We start from the raw sequence: 24,754 nt of genomic DNA on the forward strand, positions 1-24,754 counted from the left end.
CGTTCGGCGTGTCTGTTTTGGTGGCTCTCCTGGTGCCTGAGGATGGCCAGGGACGGAGCGCAGAGCCTCCCTGCCGCGGCTCTGCAGGACGTTCGTAGTGTCTGGGACTTGGGGTGATTTGCCCAGTAAGTGCCCAGGCCCAGCAGCTGCTTCCCTGTCTGGACGCCTGAAGGCTCGTGCAGGCGTGGGAGGGGTGCTGTGTCTCTGGGGCTGTCGCCCGAGTAGGTTGGGTGTCTGGGGACTTGAGTACAGTGAGGGCAGGCAGGAAGAATGCTGCCCCCTCCCTCAGGGTGGCTGCGGGGGTAAGCGTGTGGCTCTGATGGTCAGGATACCCTCAATACTTTTTGAAAGTTTTACCTCAGGCAGAGGAATGGCACCTTAACCACCCCACAGTTGCCAGATCAGAAAATGGCCAGGAAGTTCAGAGTGCTTGGCACGGGGCAGGGGAATGCCAGCAGGGGAAAGCCAGCAGGCAGCCACAGAGGCTAGTCTGATGGCTGGAGTGTGGCCAAGCCAGGACAGAGGCTCTCTGATGGCCATAGGAGACCTCCCCCCCTCCCCCAGGAACTCTGAGAAGCACCCTTCCCCTCGCCCCACGGGCACAGGAGAGACCCAAGGACAGTGTAGTGCAGGAAGGCCCAGTCCTCTGCAGCCCCTCGCAGCTGCCCGCCTGAGGGAGGAGGAACCCCTGTTTGAAGCTCCTTGAACTGGAAAGGGGGATACCTAACTTATCTTCTAGTTTAAGGGTCTGGGGAAAGTCTCACATCCTGAAATATATGTAGACTATTAAGTAAAACAGAAAATGTGTTAAAGCCCCTCCCGCCACATGCAGTGACTTTGCTGTGGGCAGATGCCAGCGCTGTAGCTCTGGTGAGATCACAGCCTCTGCCCAGAGCCAGCAGCTCCCATCTCGACCTGGAGAGCAAGCACTGGTGCCCTGCAAGGCAGGAGATGCACAGCACACCCATCTGGGCCACAGACGCTCAAGTGTTTGCAGCCCACAGGAACCCCAGAGATGGAGCCAGGGCTCATGGGAATGCGAAGGCTGCTATGCTGTCTGTCTGCACTGACCTGCCTTCCTGGCCAGCGGTGTGTCCAGGAGCCAAAGGTCCCTCCTGGCACATACCAGGGCCAACCCTCCCCTTCCTTTCCACACATTTGGGCACAGAGAAAGGTTAGTTCCAGGTGTGTGACTGTGGCTCATGGTGGGACGTTTGAGTCACTGGCCTCACGGCTCAGGCCCGTACGAGCAGGGTCTGTGCAGAGACTTGCCCGTCTTCTGCAGAAGAAACTGGTGACAGTGGCTTTGGTCTTGGTGTGGCCACTGTCCCTGGAGATTTTACATGGTGGTGTGTGTTGAAATGCTACATCTCCCAAGAGGGCTCTGAGCAAACCAGAGGGGGGGGCCCTGGGGGCCCCTCAGGAAGGGCCGGGCTGAAGTGTTCTCAGTGTGAGGTCCACTCTGGTCGGGCTGCTGCTGCCTGGTGAGTGCGCACCACAGTCCCACTGAGAGAGTCGGGACAAGGGACCGGCCCCCGCTGTGTTTGAGCACAGGCTGGCAGGCTGCCGGCCACTCACAGCCATCGGAGTCTAGACTGAGCTCTGCCACATCAGAAGCGTCATGGGAGGACACAGCCCGGCCCAGGGACACAGCAGCATCGAACACACAGGTCTGGAGGACACCACGCACTGTTGCCTTTCTGCACTTTTCTCTGTCTTGGTATTTTTTAGGTTTTAGAAACTCTACTTTGTTAATTATTTTCATTCTTCGTATTCACCTTAGAAGTCACTTCATTTTATACTTGCATCTTTCACTTTTTATGCTGACGCTGGAACCCAGGTCTTGGTACACACTGGGCCTTGGAGCCCCCTTCTCCGGAAGAGGCCCTAGTTTTATGAACCTCGGGCCGTGACACTTGGAAGAGCACTACTGGACCCAGGTGGTCTTGGGGTCACAGTACTTCTGAAGGTGGGGTGAGGGTTGGGGGAATGGTTGCAGTAAAGGGAAAACAACCCCCTTAGCGACATGCCCCACTCAGGAACCAGTGGGATGTTTGAAGCAGTACACAGTGTGTGCTGTTGTGAGTGTCTGGGAGACGCCATGGAGATGTCCGCTTTTAGAACACGTCCCTCTACAGCTTTTCTCGGGTCACATCAGGGAATGGAGCCCAGGCCTCAGAGCGCCCTGGCTCAGTACCGAGTGAGCCGCAGCCAGCCCTTCAGATTGCCTCTTTCAACCCTGAGAATTTCAGATCTGGCCACTTTGAAGCCAGCATGCTGGAGAGACCGTGGCTCAGAGGTCCCTCAGATGGGCGGGGAGCAAGCTGCAAGTGGAGCTGAGGCAACTGTCGGGCCCCGCCACAATGTGGGCTCAGTTCAGATTTTCAGCGAAGCTGCCACCAGAGAAAGGGCGGTCCACACACAGAGACCAAGAAAGACTCTAACTCCTCACTTAAGTGAAGAACTGAAACCAGAAGAGAACGGCTGTATTTCAGAATTACAGCCAACAAAAGCAGAAGCCAACAAGTGGGGCATTCGTGGTCAAGGACAGCCAGAGGGGAGCTGAGGGTGGGGCAGGATGCCAAGACGTGCCTGATGGAGGATACGGGAGCTGAGGCGGTGGGGATAGCACTGTTCGCCCCAGGGTACCCACGTTCGAAACAGCAGCACCATGCACCTGTAGGTACCACTTTATGGAGTTTTTTGGTGTGTGTGTGTGGGTTAAACTTAGATGACGACCATGTAAAGGGGCCAGCACGTGAGAAGACGTGGAAATAGAAAGCAAAAGCAGTGATGCCCTAGCTCACCTGTTAGCCCTGTAGCAGAGCCCTGGTACAGCCTTCGGGCAAACACTGCAGACAGACCTGCCATCAGCAGTGCCCCAGAAGTGAAGCTGGATCCAAGACAGCTGCGCGGACACCAGCCGGTGCCCATCTACAGATGAATGTGCAGCTTACGCTTACATAGTGGTGTGCTGGCCATCACTAAAAGACACAAGTCCCATCCCTATGGCAACGTGGGTGAGCCTGGAGGACACAATGTCAAGGGAGATAAGCCAGGCATAGAGATACACTTGGTGACCTCATGAAGCTATAAAAGATGGCTTCCTCTTGTGGATTTGGGAGTGGGGTATCACAGTTTTGGGCGGGCTGTTCAGTGGGTGGTAAGTCAGACATTCTCAAACTACGTTTTTATCTTTTGTCCTGCTTACTCACGTCATTGGAGATCTGTGTGATTTCACTACTAGGCCATCTTGGATCTCCTCTGCCAGTGATATTAGTCCAAACGTCTTCAGTGTAGTCTCAAGCAGATTTTTAGGACAAGGGCATAAAGCACCTGCATTCTGCCAAAATGTCATAATGGCCTCTGGACATTTGCTAATAATTGTCCCCTCGACTGGGCGGTGGCCCTCCACATCGGTCTCAGCATCGCCGTCTTCCACACTTTTATTAGGACCCTGCTTAACCGCAAAGTCTGTCACAGCAATACCCTAGAACCTGGTACCAGCTTCTTACTCAGTTACGTCTCGAAGAAACGCCATGACTTAAGGCGACTTACAAAAGAAAGCATTTACTTGGGGCTGGCTTCAGTTGCAGAGGCCCATGTCCATCGTGGAGGGAACCATGGCGTCAGGCAGGTATGACGCAGACTGGGCTTGGCAAGGGTGTTTGAACCTTTGGAGCCCCTCCCCAGGGACACCTCCAACAAGGCCAAACTTCTAAGGAGCCTGGGGGTCTGAGGGGCAACTCAACCACAGGTGAGTTCTATGCCCCAGTATGTGAGTAATCAACCAAGGGTATTCAAACCCTGCATTTGGCCATTCCCATAGCAAGTGACGTTTAAGGTGATGGCTCCCTTTGATCTGGTGCAGCCCCCTCCCCTCTAGCTGGTGCATCCCTTCTCGGCATCTGCAACCTGGCCTGCCTAGGTGGGCTCTCCTCAGGGTGGTGAGGTTGTAATCAGTGGGGACAAGGGACACCGATTACCTGTTCTTTGCCTGCTGGTGTCGATAAGCTGTGAGGTTGACGTCAACCTTTCAGAAACAAAACAAGCTGCAGCTGTCCTACAGACAGACAACTGGGTCTGCGGAAACTTGTTCAGGCGCGGTGATCACTTCCTGCACGCTGGAACCTTCCATCTGTTGGTGGGGAGGCGGGCGGTGTCCTCATCTGACCTGAGTGACCTGGGGAAGAGTTTTCTATCCCCTCCACAGGAACTGGAGCACTTTGTGACATTCCTGTGGTTCTCCAGTCAGTATGTGCATTGGTGCCAACGGTCACCTAGAACCCTTGCTGAACTGTGATGAGGACGGTCACGGCAGACCTCAACGTGAGTCAGGTGCATGTGTCCCACTTGGGGCACCCCTGGGGAACCTGTGCTCGGGTGTCACCTGCTCCCTTCTCTCAGATGGTTTGCCTCCATGAGTGCTAGGCACACCCAGGTCCAGGCTCCCACAGGTGACAGCTGAGTGCTAGGCACACCCAGGTCCAGGCTCCCACAGGTGACAGCTGAGTGCTAGGCACACCCAGGTCCAGGCAGGCTCCCACAGGTGACAGCTGAGCAAAGCTGAGTCCCCAAAGTATGAGCCAGGGTCAGTTCTGAGACGGGACCAGCTCCATGGGTCACACCTGTAGGTGTCACTGTAGGGGACAAAAGGAGACCCCTGGGAGGCTCTTTGAGTTCAGGGGGGTGTACCCGCATCAGGATTTGCTGCCTGTAGTTCAGAGCGGAAGGCTGCCCAGGAGCCCCTGGAAGAGCCAGACGAAGGCCCTGGTGACCGCATGGAGAGCTGAGGCAGGACACATTAGAGTTGCCAGCTCCTAGCTTGTCACAAAGACACAGAGCCCACTCAAAGTAACAAGGAAATGAACTTACTGTGTTCAAGGTGAGATCAGCTGGTATCAGCTAGGCCATAGGACGGCTAGAGAAGGACTGCTGGGCTAGGCTGTGTGGCACTGGCACCACCCTGACCTCATGACACAAGAAATGAGTTCTGAACAGACAGCAAAGGAAGATTGGTGTGCTGGGGGAGGGGAAGGAGGCGGGAGCTAACAGTCCCCATAGCAGACACAGGGTTGGGGACCCTGGGGAAAGCTTCAGGGGCTACGCACGGGGAACAGAAGGCACAAACTTGGGTATGGAAGTCACTGCTTTATTTCTGTGGTGAACCTGTAGTGGCCCTGCACACACATGAACTGAGGGTCACAACACAGCTTACTAAACAAAGATGCCACCTCAGGAACACACCCCAAACAGTGCCCTGGACGCTTCCTCAGGGACCTGCGCACAGGGTTAGCATGACCCACACCACATGGGGATGGCACTCGCAATCTCCAGAGGCTCAGAATTGGTAGCCATGGAGGGGAAGGGGCTACTCGTGTCTGGAAGATCTAGTCTACACAAGTTTGGCCAGAGCAGCTCATGGGCACTGTGCATCACCACTCATGGGGAGCGGTCACCTGCCTTCACTGCAAAGGCACAACCCTGGCCAGTTACCATCCCGGGTGCTAGGGATGGGTGTGGAGATAGAAAGTGACTTGGGGACATCAGCTCCAAGCCAGTGTGACAGGGAACTTCCTGGCTCTCAGCGCACATGGTGAGAAGTGGCCCAGAAGGCCACTTTTGGAAGGCCATCCTGAAACCCAGAGCTATCCTAGCCCTGGATCTCCAAGACCCCAGTAATCCTGGCTGAGATTTCCGCCATTCTTGCAGAACTGTTCTGAAGCCAATTTTAGAGGGACTATTTCTAAGACAGCTGGACACCAGTACTGTCCCCATATCACTCTACAATAGGAGGTGGAACATAGGCCTGAAGCAGTCACCAGAGGTTGGGGGGAAGCCTCCCATAGATCCAGGACAGCTCTGAGCATGCCTCCTCCCCTAACCCCTGGGGCTCAGAGATGGAACCCACATACAGGCCAACATTGTGATTTCCCTCAATGCGCTGGGGACCCTGATTTGCATCTCTACTGCCACTGGCTTTCAAAGGTGACATTCTTAGCCTTTAGGTAGACTGAGAGGCTGGAGACAAGGCAGGGGTAAGTGCGTGGCCATGGGCCACCACTCCACCTAACTGCCCAGAGCCCGTAAATACTCCAGCTGCAAGTGGCAAGTCCTGGGAGGAGTGGCTGTGCCCTTGTCTGGGGGCTGAGGGTGCACCTATCTGTCCAGAAGCCCCAGTCTGACTTCTAGCAGCAGAGACTGGAAACAGGGTTTGGATGGGGACAGTAGAGGACCAGGCACCCCAGACCTAGGTCAGGAATTGCCCAGCCAGAGAGGCAATACGCAGCCTCTGCTAGACTGACCGCTTATTCTGGAACACGTAGTCCTGTGCATTTTTTCAACGTGAAGGATGAGAGACAGGAACAGAACTGGAAGGGTGGGGGATGGGCTCCTTTCATGTCCTACAGAAGCAATGTGCAGCCCACAAAGGCACAAAGGCCTCTCGCTCACCCAGTGCCAGGGATGCCCAAGCCCTCATCCAGGAGAGTTGGGTACCTTCTAGCAGCCCTTGGCTACCTCAGCCACTCTCCTCTTCTGGAGACCCCAGAATCCAGAGTATGGGGCATCCTACCTGGTGGCACCCACCTCCTCCTGAGGCTGTTGTCAGGATAAAGTCAATAACCAGAGCTTGCCCGTGCCCACAGTGCCGGGTACTTTGGCACTGTTCCAAAACTCCATGATCCACACAGGAGGCAGGGTGATGGGGACAATGTGGCAAAGCCAAGCTTAGAGGGACCTAGGAGGCACGAACCCCCTGTTCTGACCCCTCTGTTCCCATGCAGAGGGAGGTCCGCAGTCCTGGGCAGGACCGAGCCACGTCCATCAGTGACAAGGGACCGCCGCCCACCAGGCACCACTTTAGACACAGATTTCACCCCATTCCCTGTGGTCTGCAGAGGCTGTGATTGCGATGCCGTTACCTTCTAAGTTAGAGCGGGAGATAGGCTGGTCAGCTGTGCGCTCAGAGCTCTGACAATTGCTGGAGACGGCGTAACTACTGAGCAATTTTTTTCCTTGCACAATTCAAAACTCATTGGTGAGGAGGCAAGGACTCAGTCTAACAAACATGTCCTCTCCTGCTGAAAAGAATTTCTTTTCCCAATGCTTCTAGGAATGAAACACTTGTGTTTGTCAGGAACTGACACTTCATTTAATAAGACTGGAAAAGTGACAGCTGGAAGAGCCATGGAAAAGGACCCACATCCACCATGGGCTGCGGCCCCACTGAGATCAGAAGTAGTGCCAAGGGTTTGGGAAACTCTGAGCCTAAGTGCAAGACCACCACTATGGCTGCTGTGCAGGGAGACGCCACCCTCCAACCCACCCCACAGCCCAAACCTCCCTGTCCAGCACCTCAGCTGTTCCCTGGGAGTCCCTTTGGGTGAGACTGACCGCTTCTTAAAGCCCCAGTGATGACGTCTGCTGTCAAAGAACATGATCAAAGGGCAGGAAGCTCTGCACCTGGAAGCAGGTGCCATTCCACAGCTGGCACAAGCTGAGTCCACAGGGGTTATATTCACACTGTTGCCCTTAGGGACAAGGGCAGGGCTGGGGGAGCAACAGTTCATACTGCTTCAGCCCCCCAAAGCTTGACTGTGGCCCTTCCTAGCACACAAAGGGTCCTTAGAGTCAGCATCACCTTGTACGGTGAGTGCCAGGGCTGCTTGGTGCATGGGATCCCCCAGTCCAACCAGCACGGCTGTCAGCGCTTCTGCTCAGCACAGCACTCAAAAGTCACTTCCATCCTGTTGGCTCAGGATAATCCTGCAGGGGACAAGGCAGGCTTAGCTCCTCTCTGCCCCCTGGAAACATGAACCGCACCTTAGATGTGGCTTGACACCCTTGGCTGTGGCATCTGGGCACATCCCACACCCATCAGCCAAGGGTAGGTACACTCCTGTGTCTAATGAGAGGTAAGGCGTCCTGCATCCTGAGCAGTGCGTACACGGACAGTAACCAGCTCTATGGCCTTACAACCCGAATGCACGAGCACTGGGGGGTGGGGAGGGGTCTGAAGGGAAGAAGGAAGCCACAAGGCCTGGGGCTGGGATGATAGTCTGGGCTAGCAGGATGGGAATGAGGCTGCTGAGAATGGCCAGCGGCATGGTGGGTGTGTGGCGACATCTAGGGTGGACAGCGGGGCCCAGTGTCCCGGGGAAGCTGTCCGGGCTCTAGGCCTTGGCCTGCATCTCGTCTTCTGTCTTTACAAAAATGTTTTGTGGCAGCATGTGCTAGCTCATACCTATAAGCTCAGAACTCGGGTGCTGACATAAGAGGACTGACACGAGTGTGGCTAACCTGGACTTTTGCTGAGCTTTAGCAAATGACCAACAACTAACAAGCTCTCACACTTATCTTCCAAAAGCGACAAACTGCTTCCTCCACAGGACTGGGGTTCCTGCACTGGCTGGGAGTATGGCTTGCTGGAGACACTGGCAACTCCAGGCCGAATGCTGCCAAAGGTGGCGCCCCACACAGGATGGCTACACCCTGCCCTCCTTCCATGGGAGCCTCCGTACCAAAGGCAGCCGTACCACACAGCAAAATGAAACCAGACTGCTGACTGGTCTCCCTGGCACCAGCTCTGCCACCCTAGGCCTGAACTCACAGGAAGACAGCTTCCACTGCAGCCGAGGCCTCTAACGCATGGACCAGCCATTCAAACTCAGAAAACCAGCTGGCCCGTCCTGTTACTTCTAGGACTGGACTAGGCCGGAAGCCCTGTCCTTGGCTGAGCATGCTAACAGGACATGTTAAGATGGCCTCATGGCGCCTTGGGATGGTGCAGAGGCTGGAGCTGTCCGTGGAAGCCACAGGAAGGGCAAAGGGACCAGCGGAGCTGAGTGGCCTTAGACCTGCTCTTTGCCAGGGGGATGACTTGCTGCCAGTCCCAGGCCTGTGCTGCTGTCGCCGTCTGTCGGCTGATCCAAGTCCCAGGGCAGTGGAACCACGAGCCCAGAAGGCTCAGCCACGGACTGGGCAAGTGTCTGCTGGCATGGGCTTCGGGTGGATCTCCAGCGGCTGGCGTGGTAAGCGCTCCCGCGGCAACATCGGGAACAGGTTAACAGAGCGGCAATCTGATCAGTTATTAACGCCGGTGTCCACAGACTGAGCTGCACAGTGTGTGTCTGGCTGAACGGCAAGGATTTTCCTGCTCAGGCTGGGCGCTACATCTGGTCTCATTTTAGGAAGGACAGGCTTTTGCTCTGCCACATCGGAGACTGAGGAGGACCTTTGTAGAGGCCAGAGCAATCCGCAAGCCTTCGACACCCTGACTTAGCTGGTGGAAAACCTGCAGATCACAAACCGTCAAGTAGCAAGCCAGAGGGGACCCTCTGGAGCCGGGGCCTCCAGGCTGGAGGGTGGGCTCTCTTCTGGTTTTTGTCAAGGCCTGGGGTACCTTTTTTTTTTTTTTTTTTTTTTAATTCATGCCAGCTGGGCCTGTTTGCAGATTCCTTCAGCGCTGGTACCTGGGTTAGAGTAGAGGTAGGGATTGACGGTGGGCTTGAGGAATCGAGACCCACTTCCTCCCCTGGAGACTGACGGCCTGAGGAGTGGGGAGAACACCGGCACCTTCTGTCCCTGGATGGAAAAAACCTGGTTGGGGTGGGTTCTGCAGCCAGGTCTGTTCCTTCCAGGGACGGGGCGGCCACTGCTCCGCCCAGGCCCACCCGAGTCACGCTGCATCTTCTGCCTGCTTTATTGGTTCTGTTGGTTGGGTGAGCGTGAGTTGGGGCCGGGACTCGGCGGTAGTGAGCTGGCGCTGGGTGCCCGCGGTGCATGAGGGTCGAGCTGCTGGCTGGGGGTGCTGAGGTCCCCTGTCCCTGGCTCCTCACTGCTGTCCTCCTTCTGCTTGTTCTGCTGCTCTGGACACTCAAAATGGACACAGTGGAACACCTGGTGAGAGAGGAAAGGCGGGTGAGAGGCAGCTGGGCCTAGGGCCTGGGGCTGGCCTGCCTGTCTGGTGTGCTGGGTAACTCCTGGCCATGTGGTCAGATCCAATGTGTAAAAACAGAAGATGGCCCCAGGTTCCACACGGCCATGTCCAGCATGCGAGCATCAGCAGTGCCCTGGCTGGACCACTCAGCACTGGCTTGTCTCCTCTGGCAAAAAAACAGGTGCTGGAAACCTAACTCAGGTCCTCTGCCAACGCCCTGGCCTGCTGAGCTGTCTCCCCAGCCTCCCCCACCCCCCACCCCACCCCCAGCTTACTCTGGCACCCTGGTAGTCGGATAGGATGCAGTGGTGCCGCTCTATCACCTAAATACACACACACACACACACACACACACACACACACACACGGGCCAGTGTATTCACACGAAGTGGGGTGGAGGGATGGTGCGGGAAACCCAGCTCCACAGAGGAGCATAAACACCCGGTGACGCAGGCCTGATGGTGCCTGCCTGCTGTAATCCTGGCACTTGGTAAGCAGAGGCAGGAGCATCGTTCGGGTCTACACTGGCCCTGACTCAAAAACCCAAGAAAAGGGAGGTCAGGGTATAGCCACAGGGCATCACCCCATACCCATGCCCTGCCCACAACTGCAGGGCATCACCCCATACCCATGCCCTGCCCATACGCAACAAGGCCCTGCAGGGACAAGAGTCCTTGCGACTGTGTCAGGGACTAAGCTTCATTCAGACCTGGTCTGGGTCACCTGGCTGAGGGAATGCTGCCCCCTCCAGGCAAAGCCTGCCTTCCTGCTCAGGGCAGCAGGGAGATCCAGGCCACGCAGGGCCAGTGGGGCACAGCAGCGACTGTAACCAGTGTACCTGGCCCACAGTGAAATCACAGTGTGGGTGGACAGACAGGCTCCAGCATGCTGGGAGCTGCGAGGTGGCATGGGGGGCACACTTTCTGGGTGCCCATCCTGTCCTCGGCAGTCAGGGGCTTCAGCAGGAGTGAGACCGGTCAGCTTCTGTGGATGGCGGAGGTGTCTAAGGCACAGGCCAGGAGGGACAGGTGGCCATACGGGGGGGGGGGGGGGGAAGGGGGGGAGGCCATGCTGTTGCTTAGCTTTGGGAACTGAAGGGAGGGAAGGAGGGAGGAAGGGAGAGAGACAGAGACAGAGAGAATGTGTGTCTGTGTATAGGAGGTGTATGTCTGCAGTAGTCTTTGTGTATGTGGGTCAGGAGGGAGGTGTGTGGGTGTGGGTGGTTTGGGCTGAGGCAGGGCCTGAACTGGAGCTGGAGCCAGAGACTTCCAGCTGACTCCTGAAAACCAAACTGCTAGAAAAAGAAGAAACACAAGTGTGCGCGACAAACTCAAATGCTGTTTAGAGAAAGCTGGTGACAAACCTTTAAACCTCCAGGCACCATGAGGTAAGGGAGCAGTTTACAGTCAGTCAGAAGGAATCACTTTTAAAGAAAACTGAAAAGAAAGAAAAGGAACTGCAGCAGCAGACGGCAGACGCAATGACGCAGATAGACTGGACAGAGGCAGGGACAGGGACAGATGCAGTGACAGGAGCTGCAGAGAGCACAATCCTGCCGTGACTCTGGCAGGCCCTGGAAGTTGTGGGCTCCAAGGTGGCCCTCACCTGTCCCCCTCATACGGATGCCCACAGAGGCTCATGGGTCCTCTTGGGGCCGATGTTTTTCTCAATGTCCAGCAACTGCTGAGCACCAGTTCTGGCCGGTTTGGTCCTAGGGTGGAGCCCAGTAGTCTGGGGCTGGGGAGTGACTCCCACAGTGAGCCGGCTGCCTAGCTTACTGGAATGCTGCTGTGTACAGGGTTTGGGCAGTGGGGTGGTGCTGGCATCCCGTGTCAGGGGCAGTTGCCTGGAGTGAGCCTCTGGAGAGCTGGTCCTCAGACTACAGAGAAGGCTGCAAGGACCAGGCCTAAAGAGCTACGAGGCAGACAGGATGAGCGTGGCCTTCAGACAGAGGGGACCACTGGAAGACATCTAGGACCTCACTCTGGCCCCTGCCTTTACCTGCTCTGGTGACCTCTCTGGGAACGCTGTGACTTGCTCAGTCATCCCTGTGATGTTCCCAGCTCAGGGCAAGGCATAAGCAACCATCCCTGAACCACCAAAGATGCTTATGAACGCCGTGTAGATGCCCCGGGCCCACGGCCCCCCAGCATCACCACACGAGGGACTTAGAAATGTTCCTGACCTGCCTCCGCCCTCCCCTCTTCCCACCAGGCCCTGTAGGCCTTGCACAAGGTGAAATGGGTGAGCCCTGGCTTCCCCTGTGCTCAGGAGCTGCTGTGATTCAATTTTTCTCCTCGGAGCCTTCCCCAGACTGCAATACTCCTCAGGAAGGATGTGACCAAAAGTGAATGAGGCGTACCGGGCAGAGCCACACTTGTGATTTATGCAAAGCCATTACCATGGTCTCCGCGTCATTTTCCCTTCAACTTTTCGGCAATCGTGTATCCCATTAGCCTGTTTGATTGCTCTGCTTGCGAAGGGGCACCTTCGCCGAGCATCTTCAGCGGCCAGAGCTCTCCCCCGAGAGGAGCGGCCAATTTGCAATGTAGTCATGAACATGGCTCGGGCCCAGCCTTCCGCACACCCCATGTCCTTTCTGTGGCTGCTGTTTAGTATCACAACGCTAGGCCTCTCTGGGAGCTGTAATCCTGGTGTCTGAAACGGTCTGGCACGCCCCTTCTGGGAGTGTGTGTGTGTGTGTGTGTGTATGTATGTGAGCTAGCCTGGCCTCTTCTGAAATTTTGAGGATTCCCTCACTCGTTCGGTTAAACCACATGCTTAGGTTTTCAATGGTTTTACAGGAGAAGGCGGAGGGAAGGAGAGAGGGGCAGCCTCTTAGTCCAAGAGCCCACTGTGAGCTGCAGTAGAAGCAGAGAAAAAGGAATAAATACTGATCAAGGACTTGTTTCTGCAGCTGAGTAATTTGCACAGACCACGTTCCATTCCTGCCAAGCAGGACAAACAGCGTTTCTGATCCACACTTCTGACCTGCGTGTCCAAGGTATCTTTATAAAAACAGAGGGCTTCCTCTCACTGGGTGCCCACAGGTAGATGAAGGCTTGAGGACTGTCCCTCCATCCCAGGACTGCATCCATCACCACGCCAGCTGTGAGTCAGTCCTGGTATGGTAGCCGGTGACCTCTCTCCTACTCACCTTGGAGACCTGAAAACCCCCCTCCAGTGACACACTTCCTCCAACAAGGCCACGCCTCCTAATCTTTCCAGTCTTTCCAAGTACTATAGCTTTCCAGTGCCGAAGCTCAAGTACGTAAGTCTGGAGGCCGTTCTTATTCTGATCACCACAGTGCTATTTTCAAACAAGGAACCTCTAACAGGGAGACACCTGGGAGAGAAGGGTTGGGTAGGGTTTCGTGAAGCCCAGAATGGCCTGAAATTCATTATGTAGCTGAGGGTGGCCCAGAGCTCCTGATCTTTCTGCCTCTACTTCCCAAGTGCTAGACTAAACACATGTACCTCAGTATTAAGACCCAAGTATTATTTTCTCTGAGTATTTATCCCTAGGCATGGAATTAAGATTCTGGTGACAATGCTTGGCCATGCATCTATTTCCTCCTATCTACAGAGAGCTACAACCCTACTGTTGGGAAAGTTCTAGAAAAAAAAATAATAACCTTTCCCTAGTAGAGCTGCAATCATTTTTCACCTAGGAGACGGGTGAGATGCATATAGCTTGGTGTCCCGTGAAGGCCTTTCCAGAAAGACCTGAGCAATGGCGCACCCTGATGTGAGCACCTTCCTGCCACCATGCATGAGCGCGTGGCCCAGTGACCACGGCTGAACTGTTCCCTCAGGAGCTGTTCTTAGCCCTCTGATTGGAGGACACAGCCTGGCTGAGGAGAGTGAAGGGCCTCTTGTTAGTTTGGGGGACCTCAAGTCATTTAAGAGCAAACCGAACCCCCAGAACAGGAGGGGAGCAGCTCTGGGCCCAGGCCTCCGGGGTCCCTGAGCATGCAGTCCTGGCAGATGTGGCCTGGCCAGGGCTTCCGCCTACACAGGACGAAATGACTTGGGGTCACAGAGTGGTGGGAGAGGAGGTGTGGCCTGTCTTTTCCCGCCTCCCCACCACATGCGGCTGTTTCTTGTGCGGCCTTTCCGGCCTTTCCACAGTGGAGGCCCTAACCTCCACTTGGCCTCGTGCTGCTGAAGCCTGCGCCCCTCCTCCCCGCTCCATCTTCTCACAAGGGGCCATGGCGCCCTCTCCCAGGACAAAGGGACACAGCCTTGGGGAAGACTGCAGCTCTCTCTTCTCCTGATGCCTGCTCTCGTCGCTAGTGATCCCTGAAAGTGGACCGACTCCCTGACCCCCACTCTGTGGAGGCCTGCTGTGTGCCAAGCCACGGTCCCCACTCACTCCCAAGAGCTGCAGTGCAGGACCCTGGCCTGCTCCTCTGAGACTGCGCCCCAGTCCAACTGTCTGGGTACCCAGGCCATGCTGCCTCACACCACGGCCCCTCTGCCTCAACACCTATCCCAGCACACAGTACTGTCCATGGTCCCACAGGAACCTGTGTATGCCGGGTGCCTCATGAGCACTGTACACTCCAGGAACGCCAGGCTCTCTGCAGGGTGGGGCTATTTTGTGCAGGGCGGGGCTATCTTCTCTATTTGCTCTGAGTCTGCAGTCACTTGCTGTTTGCTGCATGCCTGCCCCTGCACTGAGGGACTTCTGGGCCTAGAGGTCTATCAGGGGTCAGGACACACGCCAGAAGAGGTCTGGAGATAATTATCCCAGGCCAGCAATGAACATTTATTTAGTTTTTCCAGAGTCTGTTTCCCTGGTTTTATTTTCCTACTAAAGCCACATGTTGCTATGGGAACGAGGTGGCACTAGGATCCCCAAACCACTCACAGGCCCCCTCAGCCTGGAAAGCAGCTCAAGCAGCCAAATGCAGACCGTGCCCTGCTGCTGCCAGCCAGTGAGATCCTCCTGCGGCGAGCTCATAGCTGGTTTCTATTCCTGGCATAGGGCATTGACAGCGGGGTGACCTGTAAGCCCCTCATCTAGATGTTCCCAGCATGCTCAGAGGAGGAGACCCCGCCCCCTCAGCCATCCCTGGGCACACCCGCACCAGGGCCCACCCGTACACCTGTCCGCCACTGGAACCATGACTTAGAAGTAAGTGTTACTCGAGAACAGGTCTCTTCAAGAGGGACACTCACCAGGAGGAGAGGTAGAGAGGCCGCAGTTCCTAGACATTGCCCTCAGCTCTGCCCTAGACCTGGCATGTCTGTTGCACAAAGCAAGCCCGTGGGTGGCTGATGCAGTCGCCTGTGTTACAGGCCAGGGTGGAGCAGCGCCCACTTTGGTGCCTCACTATCTGTCATGATGTTCATGGAGACACAACAGTCAGATGTTTAAGGAGCAGCCTGACTGGATGTAACACTGTCCCTGTCCCTGTCCCAACTCTTAGAAAAGTGACTTTTCACCATCAAGACACTGTGGAATAGAAGCTCTGAGAGCTGGGACAGGGAAAAAATATATATCCTGGGACAGAGAACCTTAGCTACACCATGACTCCTGAGAACTATACACACGTGGCCACAACCGAGGTGAGGGCAGGGCTCTCCTCCTGCCCGACCTCACCTTCCTACCCCAGGGACTCCAGGCTGGAGGAGACAGCGGCTGTCCCCTTGCCTTTACCTTAGTGGGGTTTATCACATGAAATCTCTCCTGGTCCGTGGCACGCGTAAAGGAGCTCCTACTACCTGGGGTCCTTGGTGTCCTTCAGCACACTGTGATGCACACTCAACATAGATGGGACCCACCGTGTTGTCTGCCAGTTCCTCTGTAGATATGTGGGAACTCGGCCAACGGGGAGGATACAGAACTCCCCAGAGGACTGCAGAAGGCTGGAGCTTAGTGTGGTTAAACGGGTGACTAAGAGACCGGAACCCTGACAGACGGAGCAGCTGCCATTGCCAGGAGCAGCCTAGAGTTAAGGTGGAGGGTTTTGAAATTACCACAGCAGACAGACGCTGCGCCTCTGGATTCAAGAAGGCCTGGCTAGACAGTCCGGCCACGGACGCAGACTCCTCCGCAGCATCTGCCCTCTGGTATTCTAAGCCAGCTGGATGTTTGGAGGTTAAGGCAGAATCAACCATGGAAGCTGAGAACTTGTTAACTCACAGGCTCCAGGCTGCAGGGACAACAGAGGAGTCCCTACAAGTAGCATCTCAGCCACACCCATACTGACTAGGATACCCTGTCCCCACATGGGCTCCTCACAACCCCACTCTGCCTGCCTTCTCTGAAGACTTCCCTGGCGCAGCAGCAGGGTGCTCATGGGCTCCTCTCTTTTATAAATACAGTGTGTATTTTAAGGCCAGTAAAACAACGAGACCCAGGTCATCTTGTGTACCATGGCAACAGCAGCATCCTGTGCACCATGGCAACAGCAGCGTCAGTGCAAACCTGGGGTACAAGAACTCAGCCGAAGGGTCTAAACCAAGGCCACTGTAAGAACTCCACGTCCGTCCGTATCCCCCAGAGTCATGCGGTGTGACTGCCCCTGCCCCTGAGGAACAGCAGCAGAAGGCAGGGCCTCTGAGGGCACTAGGTTTAGAAGGAATCATGGGGCTAGAGCCCTGTGATTAGTGTCCTCACAGGAAGGGAGAAGGAACCAGAGCTCATGTTAACCCCACTTTCAGGTATCCATCCCAAGAAAGGTCACACAAGGGTAGACGGATGAGCTGTCTTCTCTACCAGGCAGACTGTGTACACCCTGGCCCTGGAAGGCTAGCCTGCTGAGGTGTAAGAAACACGGGTTCTGGCAGCATGCTACAGGTTCCCTGGGCTGACAGAACAGCGTGTTCCCAGACATTCATCCCTAGTTTCCTTTCGCTGGCTGCAGTCAGCTTCCCTCAGCGCTGCCCCCACGAGGGCTGTTCTCCAGCTGAGTCATCCCCCTTCCTCTTTTCACTCTGCCCTGACAGGGGACACTGCTTTTCCCAGTGGGTACCCCCAAACCCAGTGGGACAGCAAGAAACGTTCTGTCTGCGAGTGGGCTACGTCCTCACGTCTCCAGGGAGATGCAGCTTCTTACCCCTTCAGTGCACTCTCAGGATAACAGTTTAAAGATTCTACCTTGAAGCCCTGTTCGTCATGTATTCTATGATTTAAGATGTTTCCAGTTGGCTACCATACCTGCTTAGGACAGAAGGTTCAGACATCTGTAAAAGTGTCAGAGGACTTTGCTCTTTTGAAATTTTCAGGTTAGTTTTGCAGAAGTAGGAGAAAACATTTGGGGTTCTATTTACAAGCTGATCTGTATAAGAAACCATTGAGGGTGTGAATTGTTAGTATCCTAAATAAGCAAAACGGCAAAATCAGATTTAAATTGCAACAACATTTCTACTTTAAAGTATTATTTGAAGTGCTTGACACATCTGGATACTTTCTGAAAGAAGGGACATTGTGAAAACAACTGTGTGTGTGGGGGGGGGGGGGGTGGCGGCTGATAGATGGCTCAGCAGTTAAGAGCACTGACTGGTCTTCTGAAGGTCCTGAGTTCAAATCTCAGCAACCACATGGTGGCTTGCAACTATCTGTAATGAGATCTGGAATGTCTAAAGACTGCTACGGTGTACTGTCGCATCTGGGCCAGCTCTAGTGTGGTCAGGTGCGGATGATGATGTGAAGCCCTGTTCTCCAGAAGCAGGAGACGCCCCCTCCCAGCATTCCTCTCCGCTGTCTTGTCCTTTTGTTTGCTAGCTAACAGGTTTTCCCTTCACACGTGGGGACACTCTGGCCAGCGCAGCCCCTGAGTTCTCCAGGACCCTACCCCAGACTTGTAGTCGGTCTCACAGGAGTCCCCACCTCAGAGAAGAAAGGGCGGAAGGCCAGCAAGAGGCTCACTGGTGTGGGCGCTAATGCCACAGGCTTCCTTCCCTTCTATGTCATCTCCCACCCGGGAAAACACCAGCACTTCTGGCCAGAGCCCAGCGCACGCTATCTACACACCAAGCACACACTAGCTACATGCAAAGCACAGAGGCCCTGAGTGCCCTGGTGGCTCTGGGAGAAGCAGAAAGGGCCGTGACATGGCGCGAGGCCATTACTTTAGGCTTCTCATTTTGCTCTTGGTTTCCATCTTTAATCCGAGGCTTTCAGAGGTGTGTGCTAATGAGGAACGTCTACAGAGCAAGAGAGAGAGGGTTCACAGGGACAACAGCCCGGTCACTCCCTTGATGCTGTGCGGAGTGCCTCAGTTGTCCAGAGGGCTGAGACTCCGAGGAGGAAGGGTCACCTGCTTTTTCTTATGCTGCTTCTGCCCAAACTGGCACAAGAAGGCAGTTGTTGGCTTGCACTCACCAGGGGCAGCCCCAGGGATCTGGCATGGCCTCTGGGTAAGGGTGCCGACCTCCTTTATGTGGAGCTGTGGTAAAGCGCCATTAGCAGGCAGGGCCAACAGCTCACTTGGGAAGCGGTGGCTACCTGGTGTCAGGAAATGCCACTGTGGTTTTCAGGGGAGCCCTTACCTCGTTTGCTGTGTTGTGTGTTCCCACAATCCGGATGAAGGACGCAGGCTGTCTTTCAAAAGTGACTGATTGCCAGGACCTGAGAGGAAACAACAATTTGCCCGGTTAGCTGGTACAGTGGGCCCTGCTGACGGCAGCTTCTGTGCCAGGAGACCAGGGGCATGGGGTTGGTGATGGGGCAGGGCGTCCTCACCATGTCACTGAAGGTAGCAGGAAGTGCACCGGCCCACTGGGGCATCTGCCATCTCCCCAAGCAGGCACCATCACATTTGTAACTGTGACTGAGGGTACATAGCCATCAGGAAACAAAGCAAGCCTGTGGACTATGTTGGTGTGGTGACAAGAGAATGTCTGAATATAATCAAGGGGGTGGGAGTTTACGGAAGAGATGTCCTAGCCACCGTGCGGGCGGGGCTGGGTGGGGTGGGGCAAGGTGGGCTTGCCTCACTGGGCAGTAATTCAGCACAGGTCTGGAAGCTGCTGAGAGGGGCGTTTTGAAACAGGGTGGGGGAGCGGCCGGGTGGAACAGGGTGAGGCGGGTTCTGTGTTTGAGCTTGGAGCTGCCGGGGTCCATGACAGAGCCGGCCCCCCAGGCAGGCAAGTGCAAGGCTGCAACCTTTTCTGCTTGCAGACGCAGGCCCACAGGACTCCCTCAGGACTGGCCCAGCTCTGGCGGCCTGTGATCTCAGTGTTTATTTTCTCTTCCCTCTCCGGTGTGTGTGGAGCTCATGCGCACAGGGAGGTCAGGGGTCAAAGGCCTCTACTGCTGTCCACCGTACTCTGTGAGATGTCTTTCACTGAACCTAGAGCTTGCCTTCTTTCAGACAGACTAGCAAGCGAGTGGGCTCGGGAAGCCCGCCCCACACCTCCCACAACGGCAATGGAGTTCGGGCAGGCCCTGCTCTCTCTACCTGGTTTAAGTGGGTGCTAGGACCCAAGAGGTGGCACAGCAAGCACATTACCCACTGACTGTCACCATCGTCCCAGCTGCAGCCCAGACCCGTTTAAAGACAATTCCTCCTCCTCTGTCTGGGCTGAGCTAGCTCACCTAGAAGCCAGCACGCATGCGGGCGGAGCGCTGCTCCTGGCCTGGCACTCCCCGGCTCACGGGTGCCCTGTGCCTGTGCTCGCGGGTCCTGTCTTCCAGCATCCATGTGAGTAGCCCCTCCCCCACTGTGAAATGCCAGCTGCTGCGAAGCTGCTTCCTGTAATTGTCTAATTACCAAGTAACGCTAGCAACGGAAAGATATGCATCTGCAGTTGGCTTTCCCCATTTGGTTTCAGGTGCTCCATCTTCCTTCTCACCATGCACCTCCCACTGAGCCGGACAGGTTCTCTGCTGCCGGACACCAGTCCTCTTAAGGTCATTAAAAAGTCATTACCATCCTGGGCACAAAGGCTCTGCCTCTGGAAGCAAGTTTTTGAAAACAGAGTAAGAAAAATTACTCTCTCTGTAAAAACACTATTACTCACGCCTAAAGAAAGACAACTCACCTGCCCTTCCCCCACACACGCCTCTGTCCTGCTTCTGTGTGTGTGTGTGTAGGTGGGGCTCTCACTTTCCTATGGGACACGGCATGTGGGAAGGAGAAGTCTGCATAGCTGTGGGGTCCCACAAGTGTGGCTCTGAGCCTAGGTGTGAGGGAGGCATCAGAACCCTGGCCTCGGCCCTTCATGAGGTTAGGGTGCACACAGAGCTGGAGCCTTCCTTGGGTTTGAGTCAGAGCATCAGTGGGAGGAGCAGAGCACATGGGACATTTCTAGCCCTGCACCTCATTGTTCCAGAGACTTTGGATTTCAGGTAAAGACTGCATGTGAGCCCTCCCAGGCCCCAGCTTGTAGGCAGGCGTAGTATCAGGCCTGTGCCTCTGCCAGAGCTCCTAAGTGGAGGCCTGTGAAGTGTCCTTGGCAGACAGGGCCTCTTCTCTTCAGTTCAGGCTTTGCCTGGCCTGGGGCTCTGGGTAGGGCAGCGGCAGAGCAGGAGAGAGCCAGAGTTTGTGGAGTAATAAGATCAGAAGGTCTCAATTTAATACCAATCCTCCATTACATTGCATTAGTATCTAATCACATTAGACTTCATTTCCACTAACACAGCCTGAGAGTTGAATATACGATCTCAGTGCCACCAAACCAGACACCGATCCGGAGAGCAGAGTGGGAAGGAAGTCCACTCAGGGCAGCACCTCATGCCCACCCCGAATAGCTTCCAGAGGGTTCCCTAGACTTCATCAAAATAACTTCACGTGAATCCCCATGAGGAAACGGAGGCTTTGGAATGTCACGCAAGCCTTGTTTATAACTGCTGTGTGACCTCAGAGGACACTGCTTGGATCTCATAGATCACTAAGATCTCATAGAAACAAAAAATCCAGCACCGTGATGCCAGGGCAGACAGCTGCTCCAGGCCACCTTGACCACTGCCTGAGCAGCACATCTCGGGAAGGGCCAAGATGGCTCCAGGGTGGCAGCCCCCCAACCAGAACCAGGCTGACGGGGGGGGGGGGAGGGGGGAGAGTTCTTTCCAAGATTAAACCTCCATCTTGGAGGGAAGCTCTACGTTCTACGGGAAGGTGACATAATCCACCATCAGGAAGCTCCGTAAGCTCAGAAACTGGCCAATACAGAGGCCTCAGGAAATCCCTGAAACTGACCAGATTCAAAGGGCCCTCCCTCCCCCGGGGTATAAAATCAGAAAGGACTGATCAGAGACTCTTCTGACTAGAAGACCCGGCTGTCTGGAAAGGATCTGTTGAGCTGCTCACCTGCTGTGCAGTGAGCTCTGTGCCCAACCTCTCTGGGCACATGCATGGGCTTTGGCCATGCAGCCATCTTTGAGTCATTTCTGCTCCTATTGGTTCACCACGTTGGCTTTGGTCGTGTCCTTACTTTGGTTTGCCACTGGTTCCCTGTCTGCGGTGAGGACACATTTGTTATTGCATTATCTAGGCTTGGGTGAAGATCTGAGCAGGAGCAATGGGCCAGAAAACAGATGTGGTCTGCATTTGAGACTTACTACAAATCAAAAAACCCAGCCAGGCAGTGATGCCTTTCATCCCAGCACTCAGGAGGCTGAGACAGGCGATTCCTGTGAATTTGAGGCCAGCTTACTCTACAGAAACAAGTTCCAGAACAGCCAGGGCTATACAGAGAAATCCCCCCTTGAAAAAATAAGATTCTCTATTGTTCTACTGGGACAGTAAGATAGTTCAGTGGATAATGGTGCTTGCCTAAGCCTACGACTCAGGAAGGGAGAAAGGACTCCTATAAACTGTTCTGTGATTTCAACATGCACATGGATATAAGCAACACACGCATATGTGTACACACACACACACACACAGATTTTTGGCTAAAATAATTTCGAGTGTATTTTGCGCCAACTCTGTTTATGTTTGGTAGTGTGCTATAAAGAGCTACCAGAGGCCAAGGGGCAGGAAGGCTCAAGAGCTTGTCACTGTGTTATCACAGGAGCCTCCAGTACAGAGTCTTGCTAGCCACAGCAGGTTTAAACCTAGTCTCCTGCGGTTCAGGAAGGATAGACTCAGTTTGGGCCCTGGATTCAGGGTACCTAGTTTTGAATCTTAGTTTGAAACTTTTTTGTTTTTGTGATAGGATCTCTCTGTGTTCTCCTGGATGTCCTAGAACTTGTTATTTAGACCAGGCTGGCTTCAAACTCAGAGAGATCTATCCGCCTCTGCCTCCCAGAGTGCTGGGAGTAAGTTGTGCACCAGCATACCCAGGCTCAGTTTGAATTTAGTAAGTTGTCTAGGGTTTGTCTAGGGCCCTCATTTTCTCATTTACGAAGTGGGAATAATGACAGCAGTCTAAAACAGTTCTGTATTAGCTTTTACTAAGGGCGAAGGAAAGATGAAAGCGGGCAGGACAGACCTTCTTCCCTGTGCCTGGTCTGTGAGCTATCCAGTTTGGGCGCAGAGTACCCAAGGCTGGTCCTCTCAGCACCAACTCTGAGGCAGAGGCAGCTAGGCTTCCGAGAATCAACATGAACTCATGAAGGAGTTCTTGAGTGTGCTGCTGCTGGGTGTCCCAGAATCCGTGCACAGACAGTGCGGCCCATATGGCCCTTATGCCTTCACTGGGGACATTAACTGTCCTCCATACTGACGGAGAAGGATACACACTGCGCCATGGTCCCGACTCACAAACTGTTGGTCCAAAAACCTGGTCATGACTTGTGCGACACAAGTAATGTTCTCAATGGAACAGCTATAAATGATGATGAGGTTCCCAGGCCTACCCACAAAACTCCAAACCAGGCTAAAAGACGTGTACACACACACACACACACACACACACACAAGCTTTAGAAAGGGAAAGCGATGATGTTGCCACAGTGCTGATTAAACAAGTCAGAAAACAAGAGATTAAGACAATCTTCCTAAAGCCGCGGCTGAGGAGTGAGGATTACAAACCATCACGAATATCAGGTCGGGGATCTAAGACGGGGCCCAGTGAGAGTCCATCCACAGGAGCGGAGAGTGTGGTCCAGCCACTCTGTCACTCCTGACAGAAGCCTCTGGGAATAAGGCAGTGGTGCACACCCTGGAGAGAGCTGAGGACAGAGGCAGGGCAGGATCAGGGAGCTGTGTCTTGGAGAGGCAGGGCAGGATCAGGGAGCTGTGTCCTGGAGAGGCAGGGCAGGATCAGGGAGCTGTGTCTTGGAGAGGCAGGGCAGGATCAGGGAACTGTGGGATTCCTGGCTGCTGATTTATAGTCAACAACAGAACCAGGACCCAATCGCAATTACTTTGTCTCTGTCCACTAAAGAGCACAATGACAAATTTTCCAAGTGCCTGTGTGGTTGGAACACTAGCTACCCCCTCAGTCTTACTCCTGGGGCTCCACAAGCTACTGACAGGGCTGGATATCAGAGGTCTGGGTCATGGGGCACATGTGCATACTCATGCACACACACACACACACACAGAGTGAATCACAAGGTGGCTATAGGAAAGTCATTTTCCCCCGAAGTCTCATTTATTATGTGCAATGGGCCACCGTAGCACAGTACTTACATATGGTTGTGTGTAAGTTGTCCTCTTTATTTATACACTTGCAGGGCTGGGACTGGACCCGTGGACGGCAGCCAGTCGTTCCCCTACTGAGCTGCGCCTGGCCTACCCCTGGTTTCTTCTCTGCCTACAGCCAAGAAGAGACTCTCCGCTCGGGGCTCCCTCCAAGGCCGGCATCATCAGGAGCCATACCCAAGGCTGGAAGGTGCCCTGAAAAGCCAGGCCCAGCCCAGCAGCATACATTTTGTGACATTACACACAACACAAACAGGACAGATACATACGGGGTAGACACAGGCTACCAGTGCCTTGAGGCTTACATGCTGGTGGAACAGTCCTCATACAAAACATCATGTGACAACATACAGCACTACTCCAAACCAACAGGTACCAACACAGCTGTCCTTTGCGTCATGACAGTGGTGTCTCTGCATCGTTAGCCCTGCAGAACCAGCTGCTCCATCAGGCAGACGGTGCCATGGTCCCACAGAAGTAAAGGAAGAAGTTAAGGCAATCCTGAGAAACGCCTCAACCCCCGACCTGCATTCACCCTAACTCATAAGGAATCCTCCCTCCATTAACGTCGGCCATGTGCAGTGCTACATGAGAGCCCATGTCCACCCTGCAACTGCCTAGAACTTTAGCTTCTTGACTGCCTCTGAATTCTTTCAGTGTTCCTGACAAGAGCCAGACGACAGTGAACTAGAATGCTGGGCTCTCGGCCTTCACAGCTGGCAGGCAAGCCATGGCCCGTGAAGATGTGCGTTTCTGAATTTTTTTTAAGTATTCTGGAAATACACGTGCTAAATTTGAGCCGGTGATTGTCTCAGCAGAGAGCAAAGGGGACGGGAGCAAAGGCAGCATCAGTGTCAACTGCTGTACTTCATGTCGCATGTGGGCGCATAAGAAACATGAACTACTGTCACTCTGGACACCGGGAACAGGAGCCGAGGTCACGTCACTTCTTACACTTTGTGTGTGTTAAACAGCCTTTGAAATAGAGGATGGGCTTAAAACAGTGTCTGTGAGTACTCAAGAAAGTGCTAGAAGTGGAATTAACTCAGCGGCAGGCTAAGGCTCTAGAGGTGTGGGGCTCTCCTGGCTACTGCAGAGCCTTTGAGGGAAGGACGGTAGAGCCCCACAGCCCAGGGAGGCACGAGAGGCTGTCTACCCTAGCTGCCTCCTGTGCAGCCCATGTCAAGGGGACCTGGTCTTCTTTGCTCTGGTATAGCCAGGATCAAAGGCACTGATTTTGACAGCAGATCTGCGGGACCCTGTGGAC

At 54.6% G+C, this 24,754-nt stretch overlaps 1 protein-coding gene across 2 annotated transcripts in view; it reads right to left on the reverse strand.

Annotated features, from left to right (window-relative positions):
- Positions 1-9,404: 9,404 nt before the first annotated feature.
- The window catches only part of Btbd9 (BTB domain containing 9), a 351,364-nt gene continuing 336,014 nt past the window's right edge, over positions 9,405-24,754 (reverse strand). For both annotated transcript variants that reach the window (XM_052164613.1, XM_052164614.1), the window contains 2 exons: positions 18,443-18,521; positions 9,405-9,900 (listed from right to left, as the gene is read on the reverse strand). In XM_052164613.1, coding sequence (XP_052020573.1) covers positions 9,703-9,900; positions 18,443-18,521 — 277 coding nt within the window. In that variant the 3' untranslated portion in view covers positions 9,405-9,702. The remainder of the gene's footprint in view (positions 9,901-18,442; positions 18,522-24,754) is intronic.

Source organism: Apodemus sylvaticus, chromosome 19, assembly GCF_947179515.1.
Source record: "Apodemus sylvaticus chromosome 19, mApoSyl1.1, whole genome shotgun sequence".
NCBI lineage: Eukaryota > Metazoa > Chordata > Mammalia > Rodentia > Muridae > Apodemus > Apodemus sylvaticus.